Genomic DNA, 24,823 nt, shown 5'->3' on the forward strand with positions numbered 1-24,823 from the left:
GCATCCGTGCAGAGCTAATACTTCACTGTATTTAAAAGTTTCTTCTAATACTTTGCCCGATTCCCTTAAGAGAAGTCAGAAACTGTTTTGCTGCTGGTGCGGCGGTGGCTGTTGGCTGGTGCGCGGGCAGGACGGTGTGTTGGTGGCCGTGATGTGGCATGGCCGGCAGCTGGTGTGCACCCACAGAGCCTTCTGGAGCTGTCTCTCTCTGGAGAGAGCGCAGAGCATCTCTCCGTCGCTGGGTCAGTCCTCCGCTCGATGGCTTCAGCAGAGCTCTCCAAAGGTCGGGCCATGCTGTGTCGCTCCCAAAGTTTTAGAAAGGCTCCAGCTTAATCAGATAGAGACGCTTCAGCGGCAGCATGCGTTATGCAGGCAGTTAAAGTCCTGCTCTCTGCCTTTCTTTCTGGGAATTACTGAAATGCTGAATAATGGAGAAGGTGAATTACATCTTTGCTTCTGTTGGGATTATAGATACCTGCCATGGGCTGGGATGTGTTGGTAGTCCAGATAGTCCCTCTTCAGAAATACTGCATATAGAATTCTGTAGTATTTCACCTCTCACAGACCAAATATAACCCACCACTATCTTTCATACTGGAAGCAGATCTGCCTGCAGATTCTGTTTATATCATTTTTTGACTCAGGTTTTCCACCTCAGTTTAGTGAAGTGGGCTGTGCAGCATACGTAGCACGGAGGGACAGTGGCCACAGCAAGAGGTTAAGACCATGCTTAAACTTGGGTTCAAATCCTGCTGACCTGCCCCTCACCATGTGATTTCAGGCAGCTAGTTTAATTTCTGAAGCGTCAGAAAACTCAACTGCACACATGAGGGAAGTAAAAATTATTCTGTGAGCCACCATTTCTACAGAGAGATTTTGCGGGCATATGCTTAGAGGCGTGTGTGTCTAATTTATGTATTTCCTATCTTTATTCTTTTCAACAGGATTGGGAAGAGGCTTAATTCAAATGAAACAGTGATAGTTGTGCAGTTCAAAAGCACTGATTTATTTTTGGGTGCTGGTTGAAACTATAGCCTTTGTAAGTCAATATTCCTTAGTATTTTGAATTTCTTCTCACTTAAAAATATTTGTTTCAGACTACAACACTGGTCTCCCTATGGAAGCAGCTGTTTGTCTCTGGCATTGAGATCTCATGGAGAAGCTGAGGAGGGGAATGGCTCTTCATATTCATGAAGCCTGGATACTTCTGTTTGTAATCCCTGCTTTGGTCACTCCAGCTGCCATCAGTCATGAAGACTATCCAGCTGATGAAGGAGACCAGGCTTCTAGTAATGACAATCTGATCTTTGATGACTACCGAGGGAAGGGCTGTGTGGATGACAGTGGCTTTGTGTACAAACTGGGAGAACGCTTTTTTCCGGGACATTCCAACTGTCCCTGTGTCTGTACTGAGGATGGACCTGTTTGTGATCAACCGGAATGCCCTAAAATCCACCCAAAGTGTACAAAAGTGGAACACAATGGATGCTGTCCAGAGTGCAAAGAAGTGAAAAACTTTTGTGAATATCATGGGAAAAATTACAAAATCTTGGAGGAATTTAAGGTATGTAACTTTTTTCTTCATATTAACATTCTTCATATTCTTCATACTAATATTTAATATTGGTATGTTTTAGGAATTATATTTCTGTTGGGGACTCTCAAAGGTGCTCAATATTTGCTTATCACTATTAATTGATGATAAAGCTGAAGTCCTTTTTAGCTGTGATGCAGGTCCAGCTACAGTAATAGCTGCCACCTCCCCCTTACGTGCACTCACTGAGGAGAGCCAGTGGTCGGTGAAATGCCAGCCCTCTGAGCCTGCTGCTCTGGGCAACCTCCTCCTTTGCTCAATAGCCTGAATCAGGCTGGACTACCAATGGTGACTGTAAAAAGCCAATAATGAGTGCTCTTTGAACCCCTTTTCCAGTTCAGATGGCCAAAATTGATGGCATGGTACTGGGAGTTGTTGCTGATGAGTGCATGAGAATGTGAGTAGATGGCAAGCTTTATTTAGTATTTCCAGCTGTGATAAGGCTGTCTGGAATGGGAGGAGATGAATTCCTAGGCAGATGACCATCTCAAGTAATGAGAAGTATGCGGTTTAATTGTAATGGTTGGATTCCTGTTAGGGATGTTGTAAAGGAATCCGTTTGGAATATGTCTTAAAAATAAGGCGAAATTTTCAGAAATCATTACCCTTTACACAACCTGCATCTCTTGTTCTAAAGAGCGTGGTTGGATGTTTTCGATTCTGCTGAGGAAATCAGCACTTCACAATGAAGAATAGGGTCTGTAAAAGCAATAGGTACACATGAGTTTGTTCTCCCAAGTCACATGGCTTTAAGATTCATACTTCTGTAATTAATGACAGCTTATAACTCTTCATGGCTGCTGTATGCCCGATCTCGTTACACGCTTGCCAATTTGTTTTCTTTTCTGACAGTGAAAGTAGTTCTCGGTAACAGATCACAATTTTCTTTTTCCTAGATACTGTTATTTTCAGTGAAGGTGGGATTTAGTTCCTTTCTTTTATCATGTGCAGTTTATGTTCATCTTTTTGTCTCCATCTGTAACTGCAATCACTCAATATGAGCAAGACAGTTTAATGTCATAGACACAAGGCAAAGCAAATATACATGGAACATCTCCTTGAGGGCCATCCTGATCTACCTGTTCTGTTTTGCTGAAGAGTGTGAAGATGCTGATCTTGTGAACTGCTTAAATAGCAGTTTCTAGCCCATCTTTTTCCAACAGTCGTGCTTCAGGGATCCCATTTTGACTGCTGTGTTGTCAGAGGATGAAGTGTCCCACCTAGGTGTAATTCTGACACACGGTCAGGTTCTTAAGTGAGAGTTACAAGGACTCTTTCTGGAGAGATTTTAGGAACGAGCAAGTTTTATAAGGACTGATTTTGGAGAGATTTCTGTGGGAGAATAAAGAGATGGATCTTCCCATTAAAGTATCTTTTGCATGTGAAGTACTAAAGTACTAATCACTTTTCCTGGAAGAAACAATTGCCCCCTGATAACACGTAGGAAAAACAGAATTTTGGGGAAAAAGACTGTTAGAGAGAGTTAGAGCAATCTGCTTCATTGCTTGCTGTGTTCAAGAATGGTGGAGTATTGTGTGGGAAGTGAAGTTCCGGTATCCTCTGAGAAACACAAAGTGGGTGGTGATATGCCGCTCTAACACACGGTCATGTTCAGTCCACGACTAATGCGAGATCCTTCAGACTCAACTTAGTTGACCGTCAAGCTTTTGACCTCAACCTGTGTTTTGCTGAGAGCTCAGTGCTTTCTGGAGTAGGGCTTGAGCAACCTGGTCTTGTGGGAGGTGTCCAGGGCCTTGGAACTGGATGGTCATTAAGGTCCCTTCCAACCCAAACCGTTCTATGATTCTATGAGAGAGTGAAATGCTTTTTTTCCTCTTAGTATTGGAAGAGACTCTGTGAATGGAAGATTACAGTGCAACTCTAGGGGAATTCTGAGGGGCAAAAAGGAGCACTAGTGAACTAAGACTTTAGGAAAGACAGAACTTCAAGCTTTAGGAAGCTGCTGCTATGAAGTGAAATCTTGAGTTCTTTGAAGCACCCCAGCATTTTGCTGTTTGCTTTAACAGAGCAGGCGGGATGGTTGGACTGGGTGTGATCTCTGGAGATCGCTTCCAACTCTGACCATTCTGTGATTTTTACCTGCTACCTCCACAGATGAAATTCTAAGCAGTTCACAGGTCTTACAGGCTCTGACCTCTGCTCTTTCTTCGTCCTGTTGAATTAACAAGGTCTGCAAACTTTAAGTCCACTCCACACATGCTGAAGTCAAAGAGGAGAGGCTGTCTCCAGTCACTCTGACTCAAAACCCACCTGCTTTCTGTGGAAATGGGCACGCTGTTTTATGTGGGCTTGTAACCCTTTCACTCACTTGATTGACTTTTGCTACTATGGGTTCCAAATTGTCATCCGTAGAAGTGCTCGTCACTGCTTAGTTACAGCTGAAATTAGCCTGCGTTTAAAAAGTCTTTTGCAAGTGTGTGTATGTGTGCCAGAACTGACTCACATTGTAGAAATTTCAACTACCTGATCTTTTGGATTAGGTTTATTACTTTTTTCTCTAGGAATCTCTTTTCTCTAGGATTTCAAAATCTGTGAGAGGTTTCCATTTGGAAGAATTTTCCTGCCTTGTTTCTAGACTTCTGTTAGGTTTGGGATGGGAAATCCCAATGTGATTTAATCCATTTTTCTTACCACTGATAGTAACTGTATCTATCTCAGGGTAAAAGAGTAGTCTTAAAAGTCAATTTCTTGAATATTTAGCTTTCTTCTAGTGAACTATCTTACACTTCTGATTTTTTTTGACTCAAAGCAATCGTAAGTGCAAAATATAAACATGACAACAGACCATCTATTTTAGCTGTGCAAAGGTTTATGCATGTGCCCCTAAGTCATTAACATGTAGATGAAATGCTGAACTGAAATTCAATTGTAAATTTAAACCAGTTAGTAGTTTTTCCTGTATCCTTTTGTAAAACCTTTTGTCCCTGACAGGTAGTTTAGTAACCCCATGTAGCATCTTCATAGCTCTGTTTTGTGTCTTCAGAGATCTTTGTGGGTTTTGAGCCTGGCTCATCCCCTTGCTTTGTCTGGGACCTAACCCAAACTTTGTGGTTCCACCTGGAGCCCCACCGCCCCCCGAAAATGTTGGCATGGTCTTCCTAATGTGAATCAAGGTCTGACTCAAACATGTCTGATATATAGATTGCTTCCCCGTGTTCAGGATTTTGACTCCTGTGGAGCAGTATGCAGGAGAAAGGAGCAATCTGGTGGCTTTTACTGGGATCCCTTCATCTCTTCCCCATCTCATTTTCCACTTCTTCTGGGCCTCGAATCTGGTCTCTCGGGTCTCCTCCAATCCCTCTCAGAGGCAAATGGGAGGTGACGGGCAGTTGCGGTGGCTGGAGGGGAGGTGTGTAGGATGCTGCAGGTCTCAGGCAGTCTCTCAGTTTTCTCCAGACAGATCTGGCGGAGACTCTTGGGGTCACTTAGCAGCTTGCTTTTTTTCTCCCACACACCAGCCGAGTTTTGATTTCAGTTGTGGAGGTTAAGGTCTGAGTCCCGAGTGCTCCGCTCCCGCCTGTACTAGCAGAGATCTTTTCAGGGAGGTTGTTAACCCTCCCCTTGCTTCCCAGAGAGAGAAAACAAGTAAATAACAGCTCAGAGAAATGTCTCAGTTTTTGTAAGTACACATGATTGTGTTTTAAATGAATGTTCCCAGACAGCAGCTTATGTAAACTTCAGCAGACAGCGTACTGCCAGCGTGATGGATGTTCATTGGCAGCTTATGGAGAAATTGTGCAAATGTCAGTGAGACAACTTCTCCTAAGTGCTGATTAGTTTTTACTCTCCTGCATAACTTACTGACAGAAAAGCACCACATAGCTACCTGGATTTGAGAAATGTGGCTTGTGGCATGGTTAAGGTGTATTTGTAGTCGCAGTTAGGAGTTGTTTGAAGAGGATTAGGTTGTCAGTTTGAAAAGTCCATAATCACTTCTGAACTTCCTAGATCTCTCACTGCTCAATGTAGGCATCTCCAGAATAACCTCCTGTGGACCTATATGAATATGTAGCAAAATACTGTTGCTGGGAAATGAATCATCGGTTCACAAGAGATTGTCGGGCTGACGTCTTGAAGCATTCTCATCATTTTAGACCCTACAGGATTCCCTGTCCCAGAGTGAGTCCCAGTGACATGGCTTTTGGTAGCATGGTGCCATCCTTGTAGAAGTCAGTGGCAGAAAATTTATAGCCACAGACATTAAAATGTCCCCATTTTCCTGGCAGGACATTGGATGAGTTATCCTTTGGGTGGGAACATGAGAGGTTTTGGCATGACAGAATCACAGAATCACAGAATGTTCGGGGTTGGAAGGGACCTCTGAAGATCATCTAGTCCAACCTTCATCCCAGCATACCTAACCACTACACCATAGCCTCAAGTGCTAGATCTGCTTTTTTTTTAAACACCTCCTGGGTGTTTAAAAAACCAGACTCAACCACCTCCCTGGGCAGCCTGTTCCCGTGCCTCACCACTCGTTCAGTAAAGAACTTCCCCCGAATATCCAATCTAAACTTACCCTGATGCCATTTCACCTTGTCCTGTCATTAGTAATTAGAGAGAAGAGACCAGCACCAGCCTCACTACAGCCTCCTTTTAGGTAGTTGTAGAGGGCAATAAGGTCTCCTCTCAGCCTCCTCTTCTCCAGACTAAACAAACCCAGTTCCCTCAGCCGCTCTTCATAGGGCATGTTTTCCAGACCTCTCACAAGCCTTGTTGCCCTTCTCTGGCCTTCCTGGTAATAATCAGGTCAGAAGAGCAACTTCAACCTGCAGTTGTGAGCTTCAGCTTGGAAACAGCTCTGAACATCAAGAACACTTTTTGGGTACTCTTCAGTGGCCGCCTTGATTTTGGCCAAGCACAGAGCTGCAATTTCTTCCAGCAGTCAGCTCTGCCAATGCTTAACCTCTGCTGCTGCTGCCTTTCAGTGGCTACTTCACCTCTTTGTCCTCTCCCTTTCTACCTTCGCTGGTCCCAAACCCATCCTCACTCAAAAAGTCCCTAGCTGGCACCCAAATGTTTACCCCTTGCATCAGGCCCAAGTTTGGAGAGATGGGAGAAAAAGCTTTGCCTCTGGGCAGGTGTTTGTGGTGTGGAAAAAAAAGGAGAAAAACAGGAAAGGGGAAATCTTAGCTTAATTCTAGGGCACATTCTCCGCTGATTTGAAAAGAGCCGGGATTTCGCTGCTGGAGTTCTAGTTTATTTTTCTCTCCCGTGTTTCCTGCCATTATATCTTAAGTTCATTGCTTTGTTTTGTCCACAGATCATCTGTAATCCTTCAGCTAGGGCCTCTGTGTCTCGATGACTTTATGTCTTCTTGAGCAGCACTTTGCACAGTAGGGATCATGACTCTAACAGGGATCTTTGGGGTATAATCAGGATCCAAAATAAATAAGGAAGTGTACAAGCATAACATTATCATGTACTTACTCTCAGCTCGTTATGGAAACCTTTACTTCAGAATAGTGCTACCTCCTTCTCCTTTGTTAATGCTCTTCAGAAATGTTTTATTAATGCAATTATCTCAATATAACTTAACAAAATAAGACTGCTCATCAGAAGGTGTTAGCACATGTAAGAGTGTATTCAGCTGCTATCCTGGCATCTCTCAGTCCCTGAAATGCAGCACGTCTGTTCTGCCGCTGGAGAAAAGGAGACGATGAAACCAAGAAGTGATTCCCCACCCCCAGAACCGTGCCCAAAATAGAAATGAAGTGGTGCAAACTGCAGCCTTGCTCTGACCACTCGTTTACCCAGCCTGGGAGTGCAACCTTATCAAATATGAATGAAACACTTGGGACGTTCCTGCAGCATTACTGAGGGGATGATGCTGTTAGGTGAAGAACAAAGGGTTCGTTGCAGCTTTGGGTTGACGGGGAAGGTAGAGGGGAAGAAGGTGCCTGGGCTGGGGCTTTGGGCTGCTCTGAGAGGTCCTCAGCCCTGCCCAGCATTGTTGAACTGTCCAGCTGCAGGTTTGGGTTGTGGATGCTGTGTTTATAGCAGTGTGAGAGAACAGAGGCACAACACTTAAATCTGAAGAGCTTCATTAGGCTGCTAGAAAGACAAAGTGGGGAGAAAAGGAAGGTTCTTTACTGAGTTTTCTCCTCTTATTATATGAGTGTTCAGTTTCCTGGTGAATCTTGGAAAGCAGTCAAGTCATGGCAAGGTAATCATTGGAAGAACTAGCATTATTACAGCCTCTTTGTAGTATACTACACCAGTCATCCAAATCACTAGTAGTTTTTTAGATCTTCACTTATAAATTCCAAGAAACTGGTTACTAACCTAGGTCAGTATGGAGCCCTAATTTTAATATTGGTATTTTTCTCTCCAAGATGTGTGCAGCAGGGGTGTTTTTTTCCTACTATCACAAAAAAATGAGGCGCTTTTTTTTTCCCTTCTCCTGTGTTTTGCAATTTCACGTACGGCTAGAAAATCATAATACAAAAGAAATTTCAATAACATGCCTGTGCTTTAATAAAAGGAGCCGTGAACAATGCCAACTCTGAAGATAGCATACAGCCATTGAAATCAGACAGGGGAAACAGAACATCAGTCAGATGGAAAAGTATGATTTATTATCTCCCTTCTGGCAAAATTACAGTGACAATGTCTATGCAAAGGAATCTGAAATTACTGACTTACTGTATTTCTGTTGTAATTCATACCAAGAAAACACACTAAAGTAGATAGACATGTCACATACTGATCTATGGTGATACCTATTTTTAAAACTATGTTTTGTACTTAGCTACTGATTCTATAACATATATATTACATTATGCACAAGTATATTATTAGAGTAGGTGAAAGACCTTGGGCTATATTCAGAATCTGGCCACAAAAATTCCATGCTGTTGATTTCCCAAGATGACAGTAATACATGGAGGCCCCAAGTGCCAGAGTACATTGACGCCGGCTGTGCTACACGTATACTGTCTCACAGCTCCCCATTGAAGTAGATGAGACCCAAAACTTGAGGCTCAGCATGATTCCACATCACCAGGAATTAAGCGAAAGCCCCCGTGTTTTGATCACAGCGCACCGGTGCAGAAGCGCAGTGCAGACTTTGGCCTGTACATGCAAGCCCAAGGGACTGGTATTTTTCCAGTAAATATGACACAGGAATTTAACTTGTGCCCAACATTTGGGCTTTCAGATATTCACTCCGGTAAATAGCCCATTGGCTCTCTGCTTGCTTCCAGGATTGGAGGCTATCTAGAGAGCTGCTGAAAGAGAGGAGATACCTCTGCACAGGCAGAGAAGAGGCTCTGGCACTTCCCTGGAAGTGCTGCTGAAGCCATGCTGTTAAGAAAATGGGATCCGTAGTGCATGCAACTGTTACCAGTTCCTTCCAAGAGCGATAAAATCGAGCTGGAGGGTTTGTTATAGTGCCAGACAATGCTCAGTGGGGCCGAGAGAAGCGCTCTTTCCTTGGCTCTTTGAGGCTATGTCTGTCTCTGTCACCCAAGACGTTTCTGTTGGGCTGGTGAGTGTGAAGTCTGCAGGTTGTCAGCTTGTGGAGAGGGATGTTGTCTGTAGAAGTGTTGACAGATCATTGGCGAGAAGTTTTCTCAGACAACGGTTTCCCGCCAGAGCGAGGAGAAGTGCAGGTGTGTGTTTGTTGCTACTGGAATGTGCTTTATGCAGAATTGTGTTCATTAAAAATAATGCTCATTTAGCTAATTATCCTGGTTATTGTTTTTAAGACTATAATTAGATAAGTCATGTAGTGACAACACTCAATCTGGTTGCAGTGTAAAAACACATGTAGCATTAGGCTTCCTAACTCTTTATTCTGTGATACAGTTAAGGTAATTCTTTGGGAATTATAATAAAATTCGTGTGCGTGGGGAGCATGAGGGTTTGAAGCAGCTCCTCAAAGCAGGGAATCTTTCTGTCAGTCGTTAACTGTGGTCATCCCAGGCAGGAAAGCCTTTCTAACTGAGGATTATCCCAGTGTGCTCCCTGTGTTAGCAGACCTCAGCATATTCTTTCATCACACATAACCTCTTCAAACCCATTTTCATTTCATGTCCTTTCCAGCTTGTGCTCATAACCAAATATGATGACATCTTCTGAAGGACTGAAACCTTGTGGACTCTACTGGCTTCTCTCTTGAGGGTTTAAGCAATGGCGACTGGATATAAGGGGCAGACGGGAGAATTTGGAAGATGCCTCCTCCATAGTGCTAGTTAGTAAAGAGCTGCTTTATTCTGTGGGACAGGTTCTCCACTGCTGTGAGCTGCTAGAGCTCTGTGGATCACAGTGGGATGTTACAGTGGTGTAAAGTTCGGTACCAGTTAGATACTGTTCTGTGAAGTTTGCATGACGCTGACCCGAGACAAGGATTTGCCTGAGGGAGCTCCCATGAAGCCTAACTTGCCTTGTCAGCTGCCAGAAAGTAAAGAGGTAGGCTAGGCTATCCAAAAAAATACAGATTATGGGGACTGAGAAAGAAGAAGCAACAAGGAACAAGTCACTACTTGCTGTGGTACCCACCTCTCAACATGCGATGAAAACAAGACCAGTGTCAAAGCCCAGGAGCAAAGGAAACCAAAACCACAGGAAGCCCAGGGAAACACCTGATGTTAACCCGCTGGTTGCAGCCACAACTCACTGCTTGGCAGAAGGGGGCTTTGAAGCAGGACCTGAAGACAACAAACGAGAAGGGGATGTGTGTGTAGATGTAACTGTGGGCACTCAGCACCTTTGAGCTCCTGTACCTTCAACAGTGTAAAGGAATAAAGCAAGTCAACCACTCTTTGGACGTAGACTGGAGTTGAGCCAACGCACGTTCGTTTTTCTTCTCCTTGGGAGGAAAAAAAGGCAATACTGCAACAGAGCATGTTAATGAAGATCAGTAATGAGCATTTGTCTCCAGCTTTGATGCTGGTGGGAATCCTGAGCTTGGCAGGGTGAGGAAGAGCTAAGTATTCAGGGAGAAGCTGCTTCTTCAGGGGGAAGGAGGGAGCATATTAGTGTGCTGGTGGGATGCAGAAGCTCCCACTGCAATACTGGGCGTTCCCTTATGGCACAAGAGGTACAAAACTGTGAAAGGCTGATGGTGATACAGCACTGAAGTCTGCTGCAAGGGACCTAAAGCAAGAGGAGCTCACCCCTTCCCTTGACTGCTGTGACCCAGACAGGAGTCACCCAGCAGAGTCTTTATTTCCAGCTGCCTGAGCTGCATGGGGACACTGAGCTTGTCTTCAGACAAAGCAGACTGACTCCAAAGATTGCATTCAGTTGAGCCAAACAGCCATCATCTGGGTATCTTGTGAGTAAGAGTCACAGGGCCACGACTATCACTGGTGTAAATCTACCTGTTCTGTACTGAGGCTGTGGAAGGTGCATCCGATGATCCAGACAGAAAACTGCAGGAGATGGAATGGGACCAAGATCCAAATCTCCTCCCTGGTGGTGGCTGGTTATGTTGTACCTATCTCCTTAATGTAAATTCAGTATTTTATCATTACATAGAGCTGATCAGGCCACCTTCTCCCATCTTTCAGCATGAATGAAGAAGGAAACAGCAGATTCAAATATTGGCAAAATACATGTAAAAGGGATCATCTTTCTGACCAGGTTCTTGGTTCCTTTCTCCTGGCCCCTGGAGGCTTTCTCCTAGACAAGGCTCCTTCATTGCAAGAGCCGACAGGGAGGGAATGGAGAACAGGGAGCTGCCAGCTGGGCTCGCTTTCCCTTTTGATATTAAAAGGAGCTTAACAAATGTGAAGCACAGGCAAACATTTTGTCTGTGTCCGATTGGGGCTGCTCATCGCACGTTGGAGCTATGGACCCATCTGTCATATCTGTAAGCTTTCGAAAAGAGTCCTGTTCCCTGTGCACTGGGCATGTCTGAACTAAATAACTATTGTAATAGAGTCATAAAAATTATCACCAAAGTAATAGAGAACTCCAGTCCCCTCAGCCCCAGGGTAGGTGAGGAGCAACTATTATAAGGAATAAAATAAGACATATATCAAAACAAGAAGAGTGTTCTTATGAAAAAAGTGCAAAGTCATGTTGTTACAAAAAGCTCTGCTGCTGCTGTTGGGAGAGAAGAGCAACCACGAGACTGCAAATATGCAGCTCCCATGGAAAAAGGGCCAGGGCTTGGCTCGAGGTTGTCTCTCTCTCATCAGCTAATGGAGGAGTCACCCTCCAGATCCAGACATAGTTCCAGGAGCCTTTTAAACCCATCAAATTGTGTGGTACGTAGCAAATATAGGAGCACAATAGCAAATACAGGAGCACAAAGCTCCTAATGCTGTCACAGTCCTGAGTCATCAGGTGTGGGCCCAGGATACCTGTGGTGAGGCACATCTGTGCTTCACTCCCTTGTCTGGCCTGCTGAGCTCTAGTAGCTCCCCAGGAACTTTCACGAAAAGATGGGAAGGGTAATGATGGGGCTCAGAGCAACCTCATCTAGTTGAAGAGGTCCCTGCTCACTGCAGGGTGATTGGACTGGATGACCTTTAAAGGTCCCTTCCAGCCCAGCGCAGTCTGTGATTCTGTGTTGTTTCCAGGTATGGACAGGTGTGATCTGGGGCCAAAAAGAGGGGAGGTGTACATGACCTGGCTCTGAGGATTACAGCATCTTTCTGCATTTCCATCTCCAGAATCCAAGCCTGGTCACCAGCCTGCTGGAAAGACTCTTCTAGCTGTGAATAGACAGGGAGCAGTTAGTAGTAACTAAAATCAAGCTTTGGCTGGAGAGCTGCAGAGCTGCATCTGTTGGCTGGAGAGCTGCATTTGTAGGCTGATAAGGTCGGCAAGTCATCTTCAACCTTCTTATGATGGGGCTGTTTTGAGTATAGGATGGAATCACTGTTTACAAAAATGTTCACAGTAATATATTGGTGTCTCTCTTGCCCTTTCAGTGGAGAAATTTGTCATTTCAGTTTTAGATTAGTAATGTTTGTGTGCATGTTGGGAGGTCCCTTAGAAATACAGGATCTCAGCATCCCCTTCTGCTGCTTCTTGGAAGCCAGCTCTTTGTTTTCAGCCGATCTGCAGTATGGTGCAAGCATTTTTCAAGTTTTGGATGGCACCGTTCATTTGTATTGCTCCTGTTCCATATAAGTGGGATACAGCTCCAGTTATTCACTGCAAGTAAATTATCTAATGACTTAGTAGTTTTTTCCTGTTGCAAAATCATTTGCAACCTGGTGGCGTGTTCCGTGATTATACTCATCTGCAATGACTCACCAGATTGTTTATTTGAGCAACTTTTCCACCTGTGGAAAGTCCAAGTCATTACAGTTGCTGTAGTGTAATTGATACTGAGTCTCCACTGGCTGGATGGATGAAGTTGGGGTTTTTTTAAGTAACAAAAACGAGTGGAATTTTCGCCCCATGTGAGTGCTTGTAATGGTACACATGCACGTACACACAAAAAAAGAGCCTTTTACCAAACTTTTAACACAATTTAAATGGTTAGTTATGCACTGCTAGTAGTGAAGGCAAAGTGAGCAGCTCAGAAGACAAATGGGCTGATTTCAGTCTCGCTGTCAGGTGGGACTCACTAGCTGGCCTGTTCTCCAGATTTTCTCAGTTGAAAGCTTTCTCTGAACTTCCCTGCAATCTCTATCTAATCTGCCTGAGATCACAGGCAATTTCAATAACAATGAAAATGATTCTAATTTCAACTCCAGGAGTATCTTCGATGAATGCTATCCCGGTTTCTTTTTTATTCATCTCTCCTGGTTTATGACTTTCCACCTCAGCCATAATGTGGAAACCATTTTTGCCTGTGATTTTATTCATCAGGTCCTTTTAAACTTTCTTCCATTTCTTGCTTCCTGCCAATAAACTCGCTACCTGAAACTGTAGCTACAAAAATAATTTCCATCAGAATTGCCATTGTCCTAAGTGTCATTAAAAGTTACAGCTACTCTTAAGATGCAAGTGCCCAATTTGACAGATTTCACTTTGCATCTCTCTGCTTTTCCTGTGGTTCTGCCTGCAAAGAGGAAGACTCTGTCAGTCGAACCTGTCTGAGGGGGGAGACTGAACCAGATTATCTGTATGAGTGCTGACACACAATCTCTTGAAAGCTAAAAGATGAAGAGATTGGCAGCAGCCGTGGTTTTCAGCTTGTCCTCCCTTGGAGCTCAGCACTTGCAGGGGGTGGGATACATCCAGTCCTTCCCAGGGACACGTAGACAGGAGGTGCTGTGGATACAGCTGCTGGATCCGTATCTAAGGCAAGGGCACAAATCTGGAAGCGCCAGGTTAGATCCACCACATTCAGAACTGCCTTGACATCAGTAGAAACAGAGACGATGGCACCTCCTTCTTTTTAAGGAGTTTGCACTTGGTTTTCCAACACATTCTCAAAGGGGAAAGAAAGCATTGCAATGCTGTATTCAGTAAGACTACCATGAGAAGCATATTTGCAATATCATCTAGAAAAGGCATATAGTTAGGCACCATTCCTTTTTAGTTTAAAGGAGATGGGAGCTAACGTGCCTGATTAAAGTCTGCAATGGTATCAAGAGTCCAGCATCTGCTCTGCCTTTGCCCTGGTGTGATGGAGCCTTGGGTTTCCATGGGGCTCAGAAAGCAAGCCCACTGGCTTGATTCCTTGGTTGTACACCACTTCAAATCCCAGCCAACAAAGCAGATTAGTCCAGTCATTCTGCACATTCTGTAAATAAACCTCCGTGACTGTGAAGAGCATCACAGGCCCCTATAGCAGGTCTGTTCAATTTAGTGGCAACGCTTGGATTGTCTTCTGCTAACTTGAACAGCCCCTGCATGATGATCACTATGTGTGTCTTGTAACATGATGAGATGGTTGTAAACACTTATATGAAGCTTTTCCATTTCCTTCTTCAAAACAAATGTCAAATATTTGTGATACAATAGTTGTAAACTTTATATTGCTCTGTAGTTGTTTGCTAGTAGCTGTCTATAATTGCTGAAGGGCTGTTATGCAATAGTCAGACGACACAAGGACATGGTACTTACGTGACTACTTCATGGGACCTTGTCAATGAGATGAAGTCTTTGAGTATGGGATTATGGGACATTCTTGTACAAATACTTTCTTCAAGCTTAGCTGGAGAGTGTTGGAAGGAGGGGGAAAAGAGCTCCCCAATAAATCCTGATAACACATGCCTGGAGGAAAACAGGAGCTGGCATCTAAATTCATAGAATGGGAAGTCTCAAGGAGTAACAGGGCTGTGCTTAGTCTGGTTTAATGATATAAGATCCACTGGCTCTTGAAATACTTAGATGCCATATAACACTGCTCTCAGAAGGCTGCTTGCAAAATGGGCACTGTTTTTGCAGCTCCTGGAAGGATACAAGCCTGAAATCCCGAGTCTGAGTGAAGCCACTTGGTTTAATCACAGCTGATTGTAGGAGACTTGGCCTTAAGACTTGGTCTGAGATCTCTTCCAAGCTGGGTGACAGCCAACTTAGAGGACCGCAGTGAGTGCACTTGGAAACCACAGTCAGCCTGGTGAATGTGACAGCAACAAAAACTGGGGAAATTACTTCTGATTGATAGAACAAACAGGTAAAGAAAAAGTATCAATCAGATGTCATCTTCAGAGGTTTTCCTTTATCTTAGGTAAATCACTCCCTTTCCACCTCCCTAGAGATGTTTGCATAGAAGCAGCTAAGAGTGACTGACAAGCATATGCGTAGACAGACAAAGCTTTTTTCAAGGCAGGGAAGAGGAGGGCTGCAGTATAATGTTTCATGTATAAACATGCTTCCTCCATCCACTCAAGGAGAGTGCTTACTATTCAGTAATAAGCTTTTGCAAAATAATCTGCATGTTATAGAAAAGCCTTTCCCATGTTTGGGCAGCAGAGAGGTGGCTTTGGGTGTTGTAGTTGTGGGCAAGGCATGAGCTAAGGGTGAAATACAAGTGAGGCTCAGTGTTAGGGACAAGAGAACTGTGACTAGATGAGATGCCTCAGATGCAATAAAGCTTAGGTCTTGCAGAAAGTTCTTGCAAGGTCTTGCCTAAAAACTTGACATTTTGTGTATCAGGTATTTGTGTGATTCTACCAGCTGCATTGGTCTAAAAACAATGTTTGATTCGGGTCTCTTCAGCTGTAGAAAACCATAGAAAAGTGGATGTAGACACCAAGTTTTGAATTCAATTTTCCATTTTCTTTTCTCTACCTCTCCCTTAAGTTTGGGAAGAATTAGTATTTTAGGCTACTTTCCTGAAGAGTTGTTTGATTATGTGATCTCTATCTGTCCATCAGTCCTGGATGACTTGGGGGCCTGCTGGAACCCTCAAGTGTAGACTTCTTAGAGGTATGAAAGTTCTGTGGTTTTATGAAACCACAGTGAAAAGGACCCGTGTGGTGCCCAACCCTGTATAAGACAGGAAACCCTTTACCACTGTAAGGAGCAGCTGGATGATGTTAGCAATCATAACTCCTATATGTGCTGGCATTTGCTTCCAAAAGGAGGTGAAAATGGCCAGGAGCTGGTGTGTATGGGAGCGAGAGTGAAGATTAGGACGTACGATATCCACATCTTGTTTGGCTTCCTAGTTTCCCCTGCTCAGGGTGTATCTTGTTTTTCATTCTGTTTCCGTTGCTGCTTTTTTAATTTGTTTGTTTGTGTCATCTATCAAGTTTATCATTATGTGCTCATGCACATAAAATCTTTATTAGCCATGCGTATTCTCTATTCTCTTTTTTAATTTTCCTTCCTTCTTTCTTCGTTAACAAACCCTGCTGATTGCAGATGTTTCCCGTTTGACAGCACCTAAGGCTTAAGGTTCTCCAACCACGCAACAAGATGAACTTGCATTCCCAGCCAAAGCTGGGGCCCCAGTCCTCCTGGAGATCAATATAGTCCAGAAGAGAAATAGAAGTTGGGCTGTGATCTTAAGTGTGGTTATAAACAGGGATGTTTAGGGTCCACATCTCTGTGCTTCTTCAGTCTCTTTGAAGCAGCTGGCTAAAGGAGAGGTGAATCAGCGTCAGCGCTGAGACTGAGAAAGTCCTGTGTGCTCCACGTCCCACTTCATCTGGTTTCAAAAGCCTTTGAGTGGTGGTTACATGTTGGCTGTGTCTGGTTGCCACCAGCTTATTTTGACTTGGCCCCTGCCCTGGCAACAATATCAAAGAATGTATTTTCTCACTAGTTCTGAGGGTTAGCACTCTCACCCCTGTAGCAAGCAAAAAATGGGTAGGAAAAAATTTCAGGAGCTTTGCACCAGTTTTCTCAAGTGAAAATGCTGTCCTGACACCTTCTACAAAAGGACCCAGTTTGCCCCTGTGGTTGCAGTGATAGGTCCATTTCTTAAAATGTAACTTGAACAGTAAGGGGCCATGCAGTTGCAGTCTAGACATGTATCTGTGTTATGGCTGGGCACTTTGGAACAACGGTGAGGAGACTATTTCTGCACCAACATCTCTTGAAAGCCTTCCTAACAAATCCTTCCCTAGAGAGTCTTCTTCTAAGATTATTCTGCCTTGAACAGGTGGAGTGAATAAATCATTTTCTGGCCCGAGCCTTTTATCATCCCTTTAAGGGACACCAATAAACCGTTTGGACTGTCCACGTGGGAATGGCATAGCCTCTGATTTGTGCCCCCTCTCCTCACATGCCACAAACCCTCTGTATTTTTTCAGCCTTGTTTTTCAGTAAGGATGAGACTTTCTTTTCAGGCCCTAATGTTAGCTGAAAGCAAATGAGGTAGGTGGAGGAATCAGGAAACAAAGTTCTGGGACATCTTTCACTGGTACCCTGTTCTTCACTGGTTCCCAGTTTGTTCCTTTGCCACTTGATCTACATCGTGCCTATGTAAATAAATACGGGACTTCTTTAGCCAAAGTCCCACAGTTATTCCACAAAAAGGGTAATGAATGGCAGGGATGCAGAGCACATAGACAGTAAAAAGATACTCGGTGTGCTGGGCGCAGAGTCCTCTCTGAAAGAGGGCAGAGGTTTGCAAATCAGATCCCTAAGCAGATCCCGTGGGAGAATGTTCCTAGACATTTGTAAAATAAGTGGGCAGGAAGGCTGGAGTCACCCATGGAGGGATGGACCTGGGTAAGAGCTGCAGTGAGGGGCACTGCTAAGTGAACAAAATAGTCAGGTAGAGAAAGAGTTAGAGGTAAGACCAAGTACCTTGAACTTGATAAGATAGGGAAGAGGAGGAGGCTGAGAAAAGTCTCGTCATTCCTGACAGAGCAGCCTTTTCATTTGTTGGCTGCTCATTCCTTGTACTGCCGAGGTGCGCTTCCCTTCTTTAGTTACGTGTGGTTCTCCCCTCCTGAAAAGCTGCCTTCAGTGTCTAGCAGCATCACGGTTTATCACAGTGTCATTTTCAGGTTACACCAACAACGCAAAAGCGAAATATGTGTGTGTCATGTCTCATTTACTCAGTTGCGGAGTCATTCAGGGGCATCTTCTACTTGTGCTGATTGTCTCTAAGCTGTAGATTGGGCTGCAGTCCTGCAAGTGCGTCACGTGTTTCTTAGGATTGCAGCCACTGTAGTAGTGAAGACGGGGACAAGTCCTGAAGGATATGTCAGTGAAAGCCTCCACAAATCACCAGATCTAGTTCTCCTGCTCCGTATAATTAGTGATTAAAATGAGTAAAAACAAAGCAGCAATTTTCTTATTGATCCCTCAGCAAATAGTTCTGTCTATTTCCTTCTGTGTTGTTTCTTCTTATTAAATAGCCTTGAATAAGAAATGTCAGTCAAATGGATTTAGATTTCTGGTGCTTCAGACAGAAATCAAAGCAGGGTGGAATGAAGAAAGATAATTAGAGAGAGGAATTCCACCTCCACAGGCTTCTTCCCTTGCTCAAGGAGTGCTGATTTTATCTAAATTGCCAAAGCCGTGAGCAAATGAGAGGTGATGGGAATTATAGACTGCAGATGCTGAGACAAAGCAAGGGAAGCTTTAATTAGTGCATTTTAAGCTAGGAATGAATTTCCTGGGAATAAATTATTTGACTCAAGACATATGGAGCTTCTTAGAGGTGAACCGAAAACCTTTTTACATGCCAGAACCAGGGCTCACAGGTGGTATCTGTCTTGTAGAAATGAGTGACACATCACTGGAGTCTGAAACACATAGGGATGAAACATCCTCTCCTTTCATTTATTTTGGGAGTTTTTGTTGTTTGTTGTGGGTTTTTTTTAGTGTGGAGGAATTACCATTGCTGCAGATTCCCACCAATGCAACAGAAAGCAGATTTATTTTTTTTTTCCTATACTCATACTTACTCATTCAACTGTTTGTAACAGACCTACTGATTCTGACGTGTTCAGCCTAGAGGTACTGAAAGGAAGTTACTTTTCTTTCGAATTCTCCTCTTATTTTCCTTTTTTATCTCTATCAGTGTCCTTTCATTACATTTACGCACACGTAAGGACACTGGGAACCTTAAAACACTGACCTTTCTATTTTTCAAGAGATTTCCACAGCTTTTCAAAGTATGAAACAGTGACAACTCTCTACTGTTTGCAGGTAGATAGACATTCCTGTTTGAATTGATGGAGCTGAAACAAAACCATTTAGCTGGATGCTTCAATCCAGAACTCCCTGACTTCAGCAGAGTTGTTCAGGCTCTTAATTATTTACGTTCCGTGTGAGGTAATTTCTCACAAACCTTGTTGAAACAGGCGGGAGTGGGGCCGGGACCAGAGCTAATGGTTATGGGATGGGAGTGCTTACGGACGGAGGTGCTGCACAAACAGAATAAAATGATTTTGCCCCTCCAAGAACAACACTATTCTCCACTGCTCTGAAAAGGAGGAATTGAAAACATGTTGAGAGGCTGGGGGATGGACCAACCCCTGTCCCCCACTCCCCAGCAGCACCTTTCCAACAGCTTAGGGTTGGCTGATGGTGGTGTTCTATGTGAGATATCAGTATGACCTGGAAAATCAGCCTGTCTTCCTGTCCTGGGATAAACCACCACTCGTGATCCTCCAGATATCCTGCTCTGCTCCCGGCCGTGTGTGCAACATAATGTACTTGCCTGTGGCAGGGGGATTGGAACTAGATGATCCTTAAGGTCCCTTCCAACCCAAACCACTCTGTGATTCTATAATAATAAAACAGATGAGTAGAGCAGGGCTACGACCTTGTGACGTCAACTCAGTCTTCTTGATGAAGGAAAACAAGTATCTCTGGGAAAACAAGTATCATGCTCGCTGGTTTTTCTAATGTTCTGGTTGCCTGTTTCAGACGTTGCTATTTTGGTCTATAGGTTAATCTGTATTACCCGTGATGAATGAATGCGGTCAAGAGGTATTGAACGCTGATGTGTTTATCTTATGGCAAGATAGAAATGTTGCAAACTTGTGAGCTACGGGAGGAAATGGGCTAATTTTAGATTTGTTCCTAGCCCTCGCCATGCGAATGGTGTCGCTGCGAGCCCAGCAATGAAGTTCACTGTGTTGTAGCAGACTGCGCAGTTCCCGAGTGTGTCAACCCAGTCTATGAACCAGAACAGTGTTGTCCCGTCTGCAAAAATGGTAAGAAAGTACTGTATTGGCTTTAACAAAGAGATATAAAGGAAACATCGTATTAAAATGTTGTTACTGATGCATAGCCAGGAGATTTACTTCCATCAGCACAGACCGGCTCTGAGGCAGTTCCTTCTCCTTGTCTGTGGGCTTCAGGTATGGAGTGGCAACTGTGGAAATTAAGGCTGCCCTTCCCAGCCTGTGCCTTCTCATTGAAGCTGATGGGATCAGTGACTTGAGTAAAGCTATATACGATTGAATCTTGATAGCAGTGATAGTTGTTTCATGTTTTTGCTTTTTTCTCATAGTTAGTCCAACATGAAATCAAGTATGTAAGAAAAGAGATGTCCCTAAATTAAGAAACCAGTGGTTCTTACCTAAGACCAGGGGAAAACTCACCGAAACCAATGACAAAACTTCCATTGGGGCCAGTAAGACACCCGCCGAGCTTGTAACGTTGTCATTAGCTGTGTGCTGGAGTCTGTGTGTGTAGTGTTGGCCCTCATGGTCCTGATCATGAATTGGAGTTCGATTCAGCAATACTTTCAAGAAAGGTTTTGGGATGACTGAAAGTACCTCTTTGGAAAATAAATCTCTTTACAAGAAGGTCTCCCCGGTCTTCTACTGCAGCCCATATGCACATAGGTCACTGTAAAAGCACCTTTCTCTTAATGCAGATATGAAGACAAATTAAAAGGTGAGCTAGCTTCACATAAACCTCTCCATAGCTTTCTTAACATATAAGAAATGACTACTTAGACTCATCTTCTCATGTTTAGAATTCACTATCCATATATATTTCCTCTTAGATACATCACCGCTGCAGGGTAAGAGTAATGGTTGCTTTTGGATCTAAATGAAAATGTTTACAAGGAAATAACATTTTCAACACATTTTCTGCTCTTCAAGACGGAGACAAAGCAAAGAGATGGAAATGCAAAATATTTTTACTAAGGGAATTGGCAAAATTAAGACCAGTCTGGAAAATTATACCAAATACACTGCTTGAAATCCTGAGGCTTATATTAAACCATGATTTTCACTCAGAAGTATTTTTGAAAGGTTTTCATTTAGAGTTTTATTTTCTGTTGAAAAGCAGAAAATGTTCATAGGAAATTTCATTGGTTTGTTGTTGTTGTTGTTGATGAACTTCAGAGAAAAGGTATGTTGACCAGCTCTATCCACCATCTTTGCGTATGGCCTGCTGCGCTTGAGTGTGACGTTTCCCATCTCACTCAACAAGATCGATGCCTTGGATTGGTGACTGGGAGGAGTGACGCTGGCCATCGCCATGCCTGCCACTGTACCTCAGACTCATCTACACCCAATGAAACACCACTCATGTGTTTGGCCTCTGTGTTCCCATCACGTGTAGGGTACCATGCTGGGTTCCCCTCATTTACGGTGGCAGCACTTGCCGAGTCCTTCCCATCTGGTTTGTGTCACGTGAATCCAAAGTGTGAGCATCGCTCAGGCTTCCCAGCAGTGCAGAGTCAAAGGTGTCTTCACACAGGCCCAGGAGCTGCTGGGTTTCTCTACAGCCCTTCACCACCATGACCATTTACCCCAGTAAGCAGACTCCCACGCTTTTGGGGTCAGTGGCTTTCTGTGTTGCAGTCTCCAACATCCCTGGTGATCGTCCAGATATCCTGCTCTGCTCCCTCTGCATCTTTCTTCCAAAACCAGTCACAGGTGCCCAGATAACCAGGAGGAAAGGGAAGGAAGCAGCTCCTACTGATGGGAATGAGGACAGGAGGACAGTTGGAAAATCAGCCACCTGCTGAAGGGGCTGCAGGGCACACTGCAGTGATGGGAACCTTCAGCTGGAAGCCAGGAGGCTTCCTCCATAGTTTTGCCAAATTTCTCCACTCCTCTCTTCACTCACCTGTTGGAGATACAGATATAAAGTTCTCCGAAACCTGGTTTAGGCAGAAAAGTATTTCTCACCGTCCTCTTAAGAGCATCTAGCATACCAGGGAGACCGGGGCTTGCAGCCAGCGGTGGGTGAAGGGGAGAGGCGATGCGATGGCGTGGCTGTTCCTTGGGATTGAGGAGCAGATCTACACGGTGGGGTAGGGATGAGATGTGAGCCCATCAACCAGCAGGGCTTTCTGCTCCTCCTGCTGCAGCTGGAGCTGACTGGCTAATAGTTGGGCAGTGCTTGTAAGCTTTGGCTTTATCCTTTGCAAATAAATGAAATGATTCACGTGGTCATAGAAATTAGTAAACGCCAAGATAGTCTCTTCAGATTCCCTGTTGTCACAGGGGATCTGAAGAGCAAATTTTGTTACTGCTCTGGGACACGGCTCCCGAGTGTGGCGCACACTCTTCACCTCCTACTAATGCTTTGGGAACTTCATGTGAAAGAGTAATAGATGTTGCCGTGTCTCTTCCCCTTCTGAGTCCCTCTGACACATCCTAATGAATGAGAATTGCAGCGCTTTAAGCTGTCTGTTCATCTTGAGACCAAGATGTCATCTTTCGGCTCTCCACTGCAGCCAGTCAATTAAAGCTCAGTTTCACAAATGCATGAAGATAACACAAGCTGACAGACCCACTTAAATGACTGAAAACTCTTTTTTTTGTTAATTTATTTGTTTTTTCCCTTCCATTCAGTAGCTTGTGCTTTCTACCAAAGTGGTGAAGACAGTTATAGTGCCATGCTTTGGTGTGATGAATAGATTTTAGCTTAGTCTCAGGCCCTGTGGTCATCATTTTAGACTGGCAAACAGAATTGCTCAAGGCATATGGCTGTTGGGTGAGGAAAAAAAAGGTTAATCCCCAGAGCAACTTGTAGTGCAAATCCTTGTTTCAAAAGCTACTCCTTAAAATTTTGGGAAGGAAAATCCTTTAGGTTCAACACAGCCATGCATCATTTGCTGCACTCTGCTAGCAGCCTGGCTTGCCTCCTTGTTTAGCTGTTGCTGCCATTAATGGGAGAATAATTTCCTCTCGATACATTCAGATGGATTTTCATGCCTTTCTTAATTATGTCTTGCCAAGGGCAAAAGTGCTGTGAAGCAGTGAGGTTAATGCAAAAATCTGTTGATTCTAACATACCTGACCTGAAGATTCATAAAAAGCCAATATCAATTTCCCTCCTTCTACCATCATTTAAGAGCAGTCTGAACAAGTGGCTTTGGAGATTTATTCCATATTTTTGGAAGGAATAGAATTGTTGTCTCATGCTTCACTAGACGCTGTAGCTTGTGTGAAGCTGGCTCTGCTCGGCAAGGGATGCTGCATTACACACGGAGCAGACGGAGTTCACTGGGAGGCTAAAATCTGGGGTTGAGGGAGGGAGGAGACGTTTTCTCCTTCATGTCCCATCGTTGAATTTGTCAGAGTAGATTTTAAGGGCAATGGCTCCAGGTGCTGTGCAGCATTTCTACCGTGGAGATGAAAGGTCACTGGATTTCACGTTTCCTAGTAGTGACAGGCTGCAGAATTACGGCCCCGAGTTGTTATTTCTGGTCATTGTGACTTCTCCAGACAAAAGTGTGTCAGCCATTGTTAACTCTCTCCTCTGCGGGATCTAAAACTTGCCTATCTCTGTTAGAATCAAGCTCGTGGCTGCCACCATCTGTGCTACCACTCCTGCCCCCAGGTTCTCCTGCAGTTCAGTGAGAACATCCATCCACTCTGCTTACACCAAAGCTGCTTCTGAGCAAAAATCCCCCGTGAGGTCCTCATCCTCCTGTGTTCAGGCTGTAGGCATGCCTGTGTAGTGTTACTCATCCTTCCCCTGGTTCTTCTCACCTGACCCTGAAGTCTTTGTTTCCAGACCTCTGCTTGTCCCTCCCCTTAGATCCATCCACTGCTGTGGGCTGAGCCTCATTACTGGTGGGATGTGCGGATTTTCAAGCCTTTGCTTATGTGTCTCTGAGAGGTTGCTCTTCACATTTCTTTCAGCCCTTTGGACGTGGCCTTGCAAGAATGCAGGGGTAGGGGGATCCCCAGATCATTGCTTGCATCTCTTAATCTGGTTTAACCTGTGATCCAGATTAAATGAGTTCTTCTTCGCCAACTCCAAACAACTCTCACCTCTTGCTGTGCACAATGAGAGGAATTCACTGCGTTTCACCTTCCCTGGTGCTGGTTGTTCAGAGCCAAAACCACCTGCTCCTAGCGTGCCCTTTCCAGCCAGATGTTCTCCGGCAGGGAGTCCCCTGATGACCGTGGAGGTCCTTCCTCCATCACGGTGCTGAGTTAGCGACACCCAGACCTTTGCCCACTGCTCTGAGGGGGCTCAGCTTGAGGCCATTTGTGCATCCATCCCCAATTTGTTGCTCCATGAAGGAAAAAACAGAAGAATTTTCCAACTGGCAGTCTCGCAGCTGCTCGGGGAAAGGCTCGAGGAGTGTGGAAACAAGGAAAGGGCAGTGCAGGGTTCCCGGCGACCGGTGTTCTCCTGATTTTACAAAGTGCTGCCTTCAGAGTTGCATCCAAAAATAATCTTGACATTAGCAAAAATTCATCATTATGGGGGATTTTATGGCACCAGCTGTGTCGGAGAAATTAATTTAAAAATTCCAATAAATGCCACAATAGAATTGTTAACTTGTTCTCCTCTCTAAGTGTGAAATTCTTTTCAAAGCATTTCAAAGGCGCCTTCACCCATTTGCACATACATTATCGCAATTGCTAAAATAGGCTTTGCCTTGGCACTTACATTTTCTTGAGGGATGAACAGAATAAGCATTATAAATTTCTGTTTAGGGATCTGGTTTTGCTT

At 44.2% G+C, this 24,823-nt stretch overlaps 1 protein-coding gene across 1 annotated transcript in view; it reads left to right on the top strand.

Annotated features, from left to right (window-relative positions):
* The first annotated feature begins 1,153 nt into the window (after window positions 1-1,153).
* VWC2L (von Willebrand factor C domain containing protein 2-like) overlaps window positions 1,154-24,823 on the top strand; it is a 47,502-nt gene continuing 23,832 nt past the window's right edge. The window contains exons 1-2 of the mRNA XM_009877082.1: window positions 1,154-1,564; window positions 19,968-20,097. Of these exons, the coding sequence (XP_009875384.1) occupies window positions 1,154-1,564; window positions 19,968-20,097 (541 nt within the window). The remainder of the gene's footprint in view (window positions 1,565-19,967; window positions 20,098-24,823) is intronic.

The sequence above is a fragment of the Apaloderma vittatum genome, unplaced genomic scaffold (assembly GCF_000703405.1).
Source record: "Apaloderma vittatum isolate BGI_N311 unplaced genomic scaffold, ASM70340v1 scaffold489, whole genome shotgun sequence".
NCBI classification, from domain to species: domain Eukaryota; kingdom Metazoa; phylum Chordata; class Aves; order Trogoniformes; family Trogonidae; genus Apaloderma; species Apaloderma vittatum.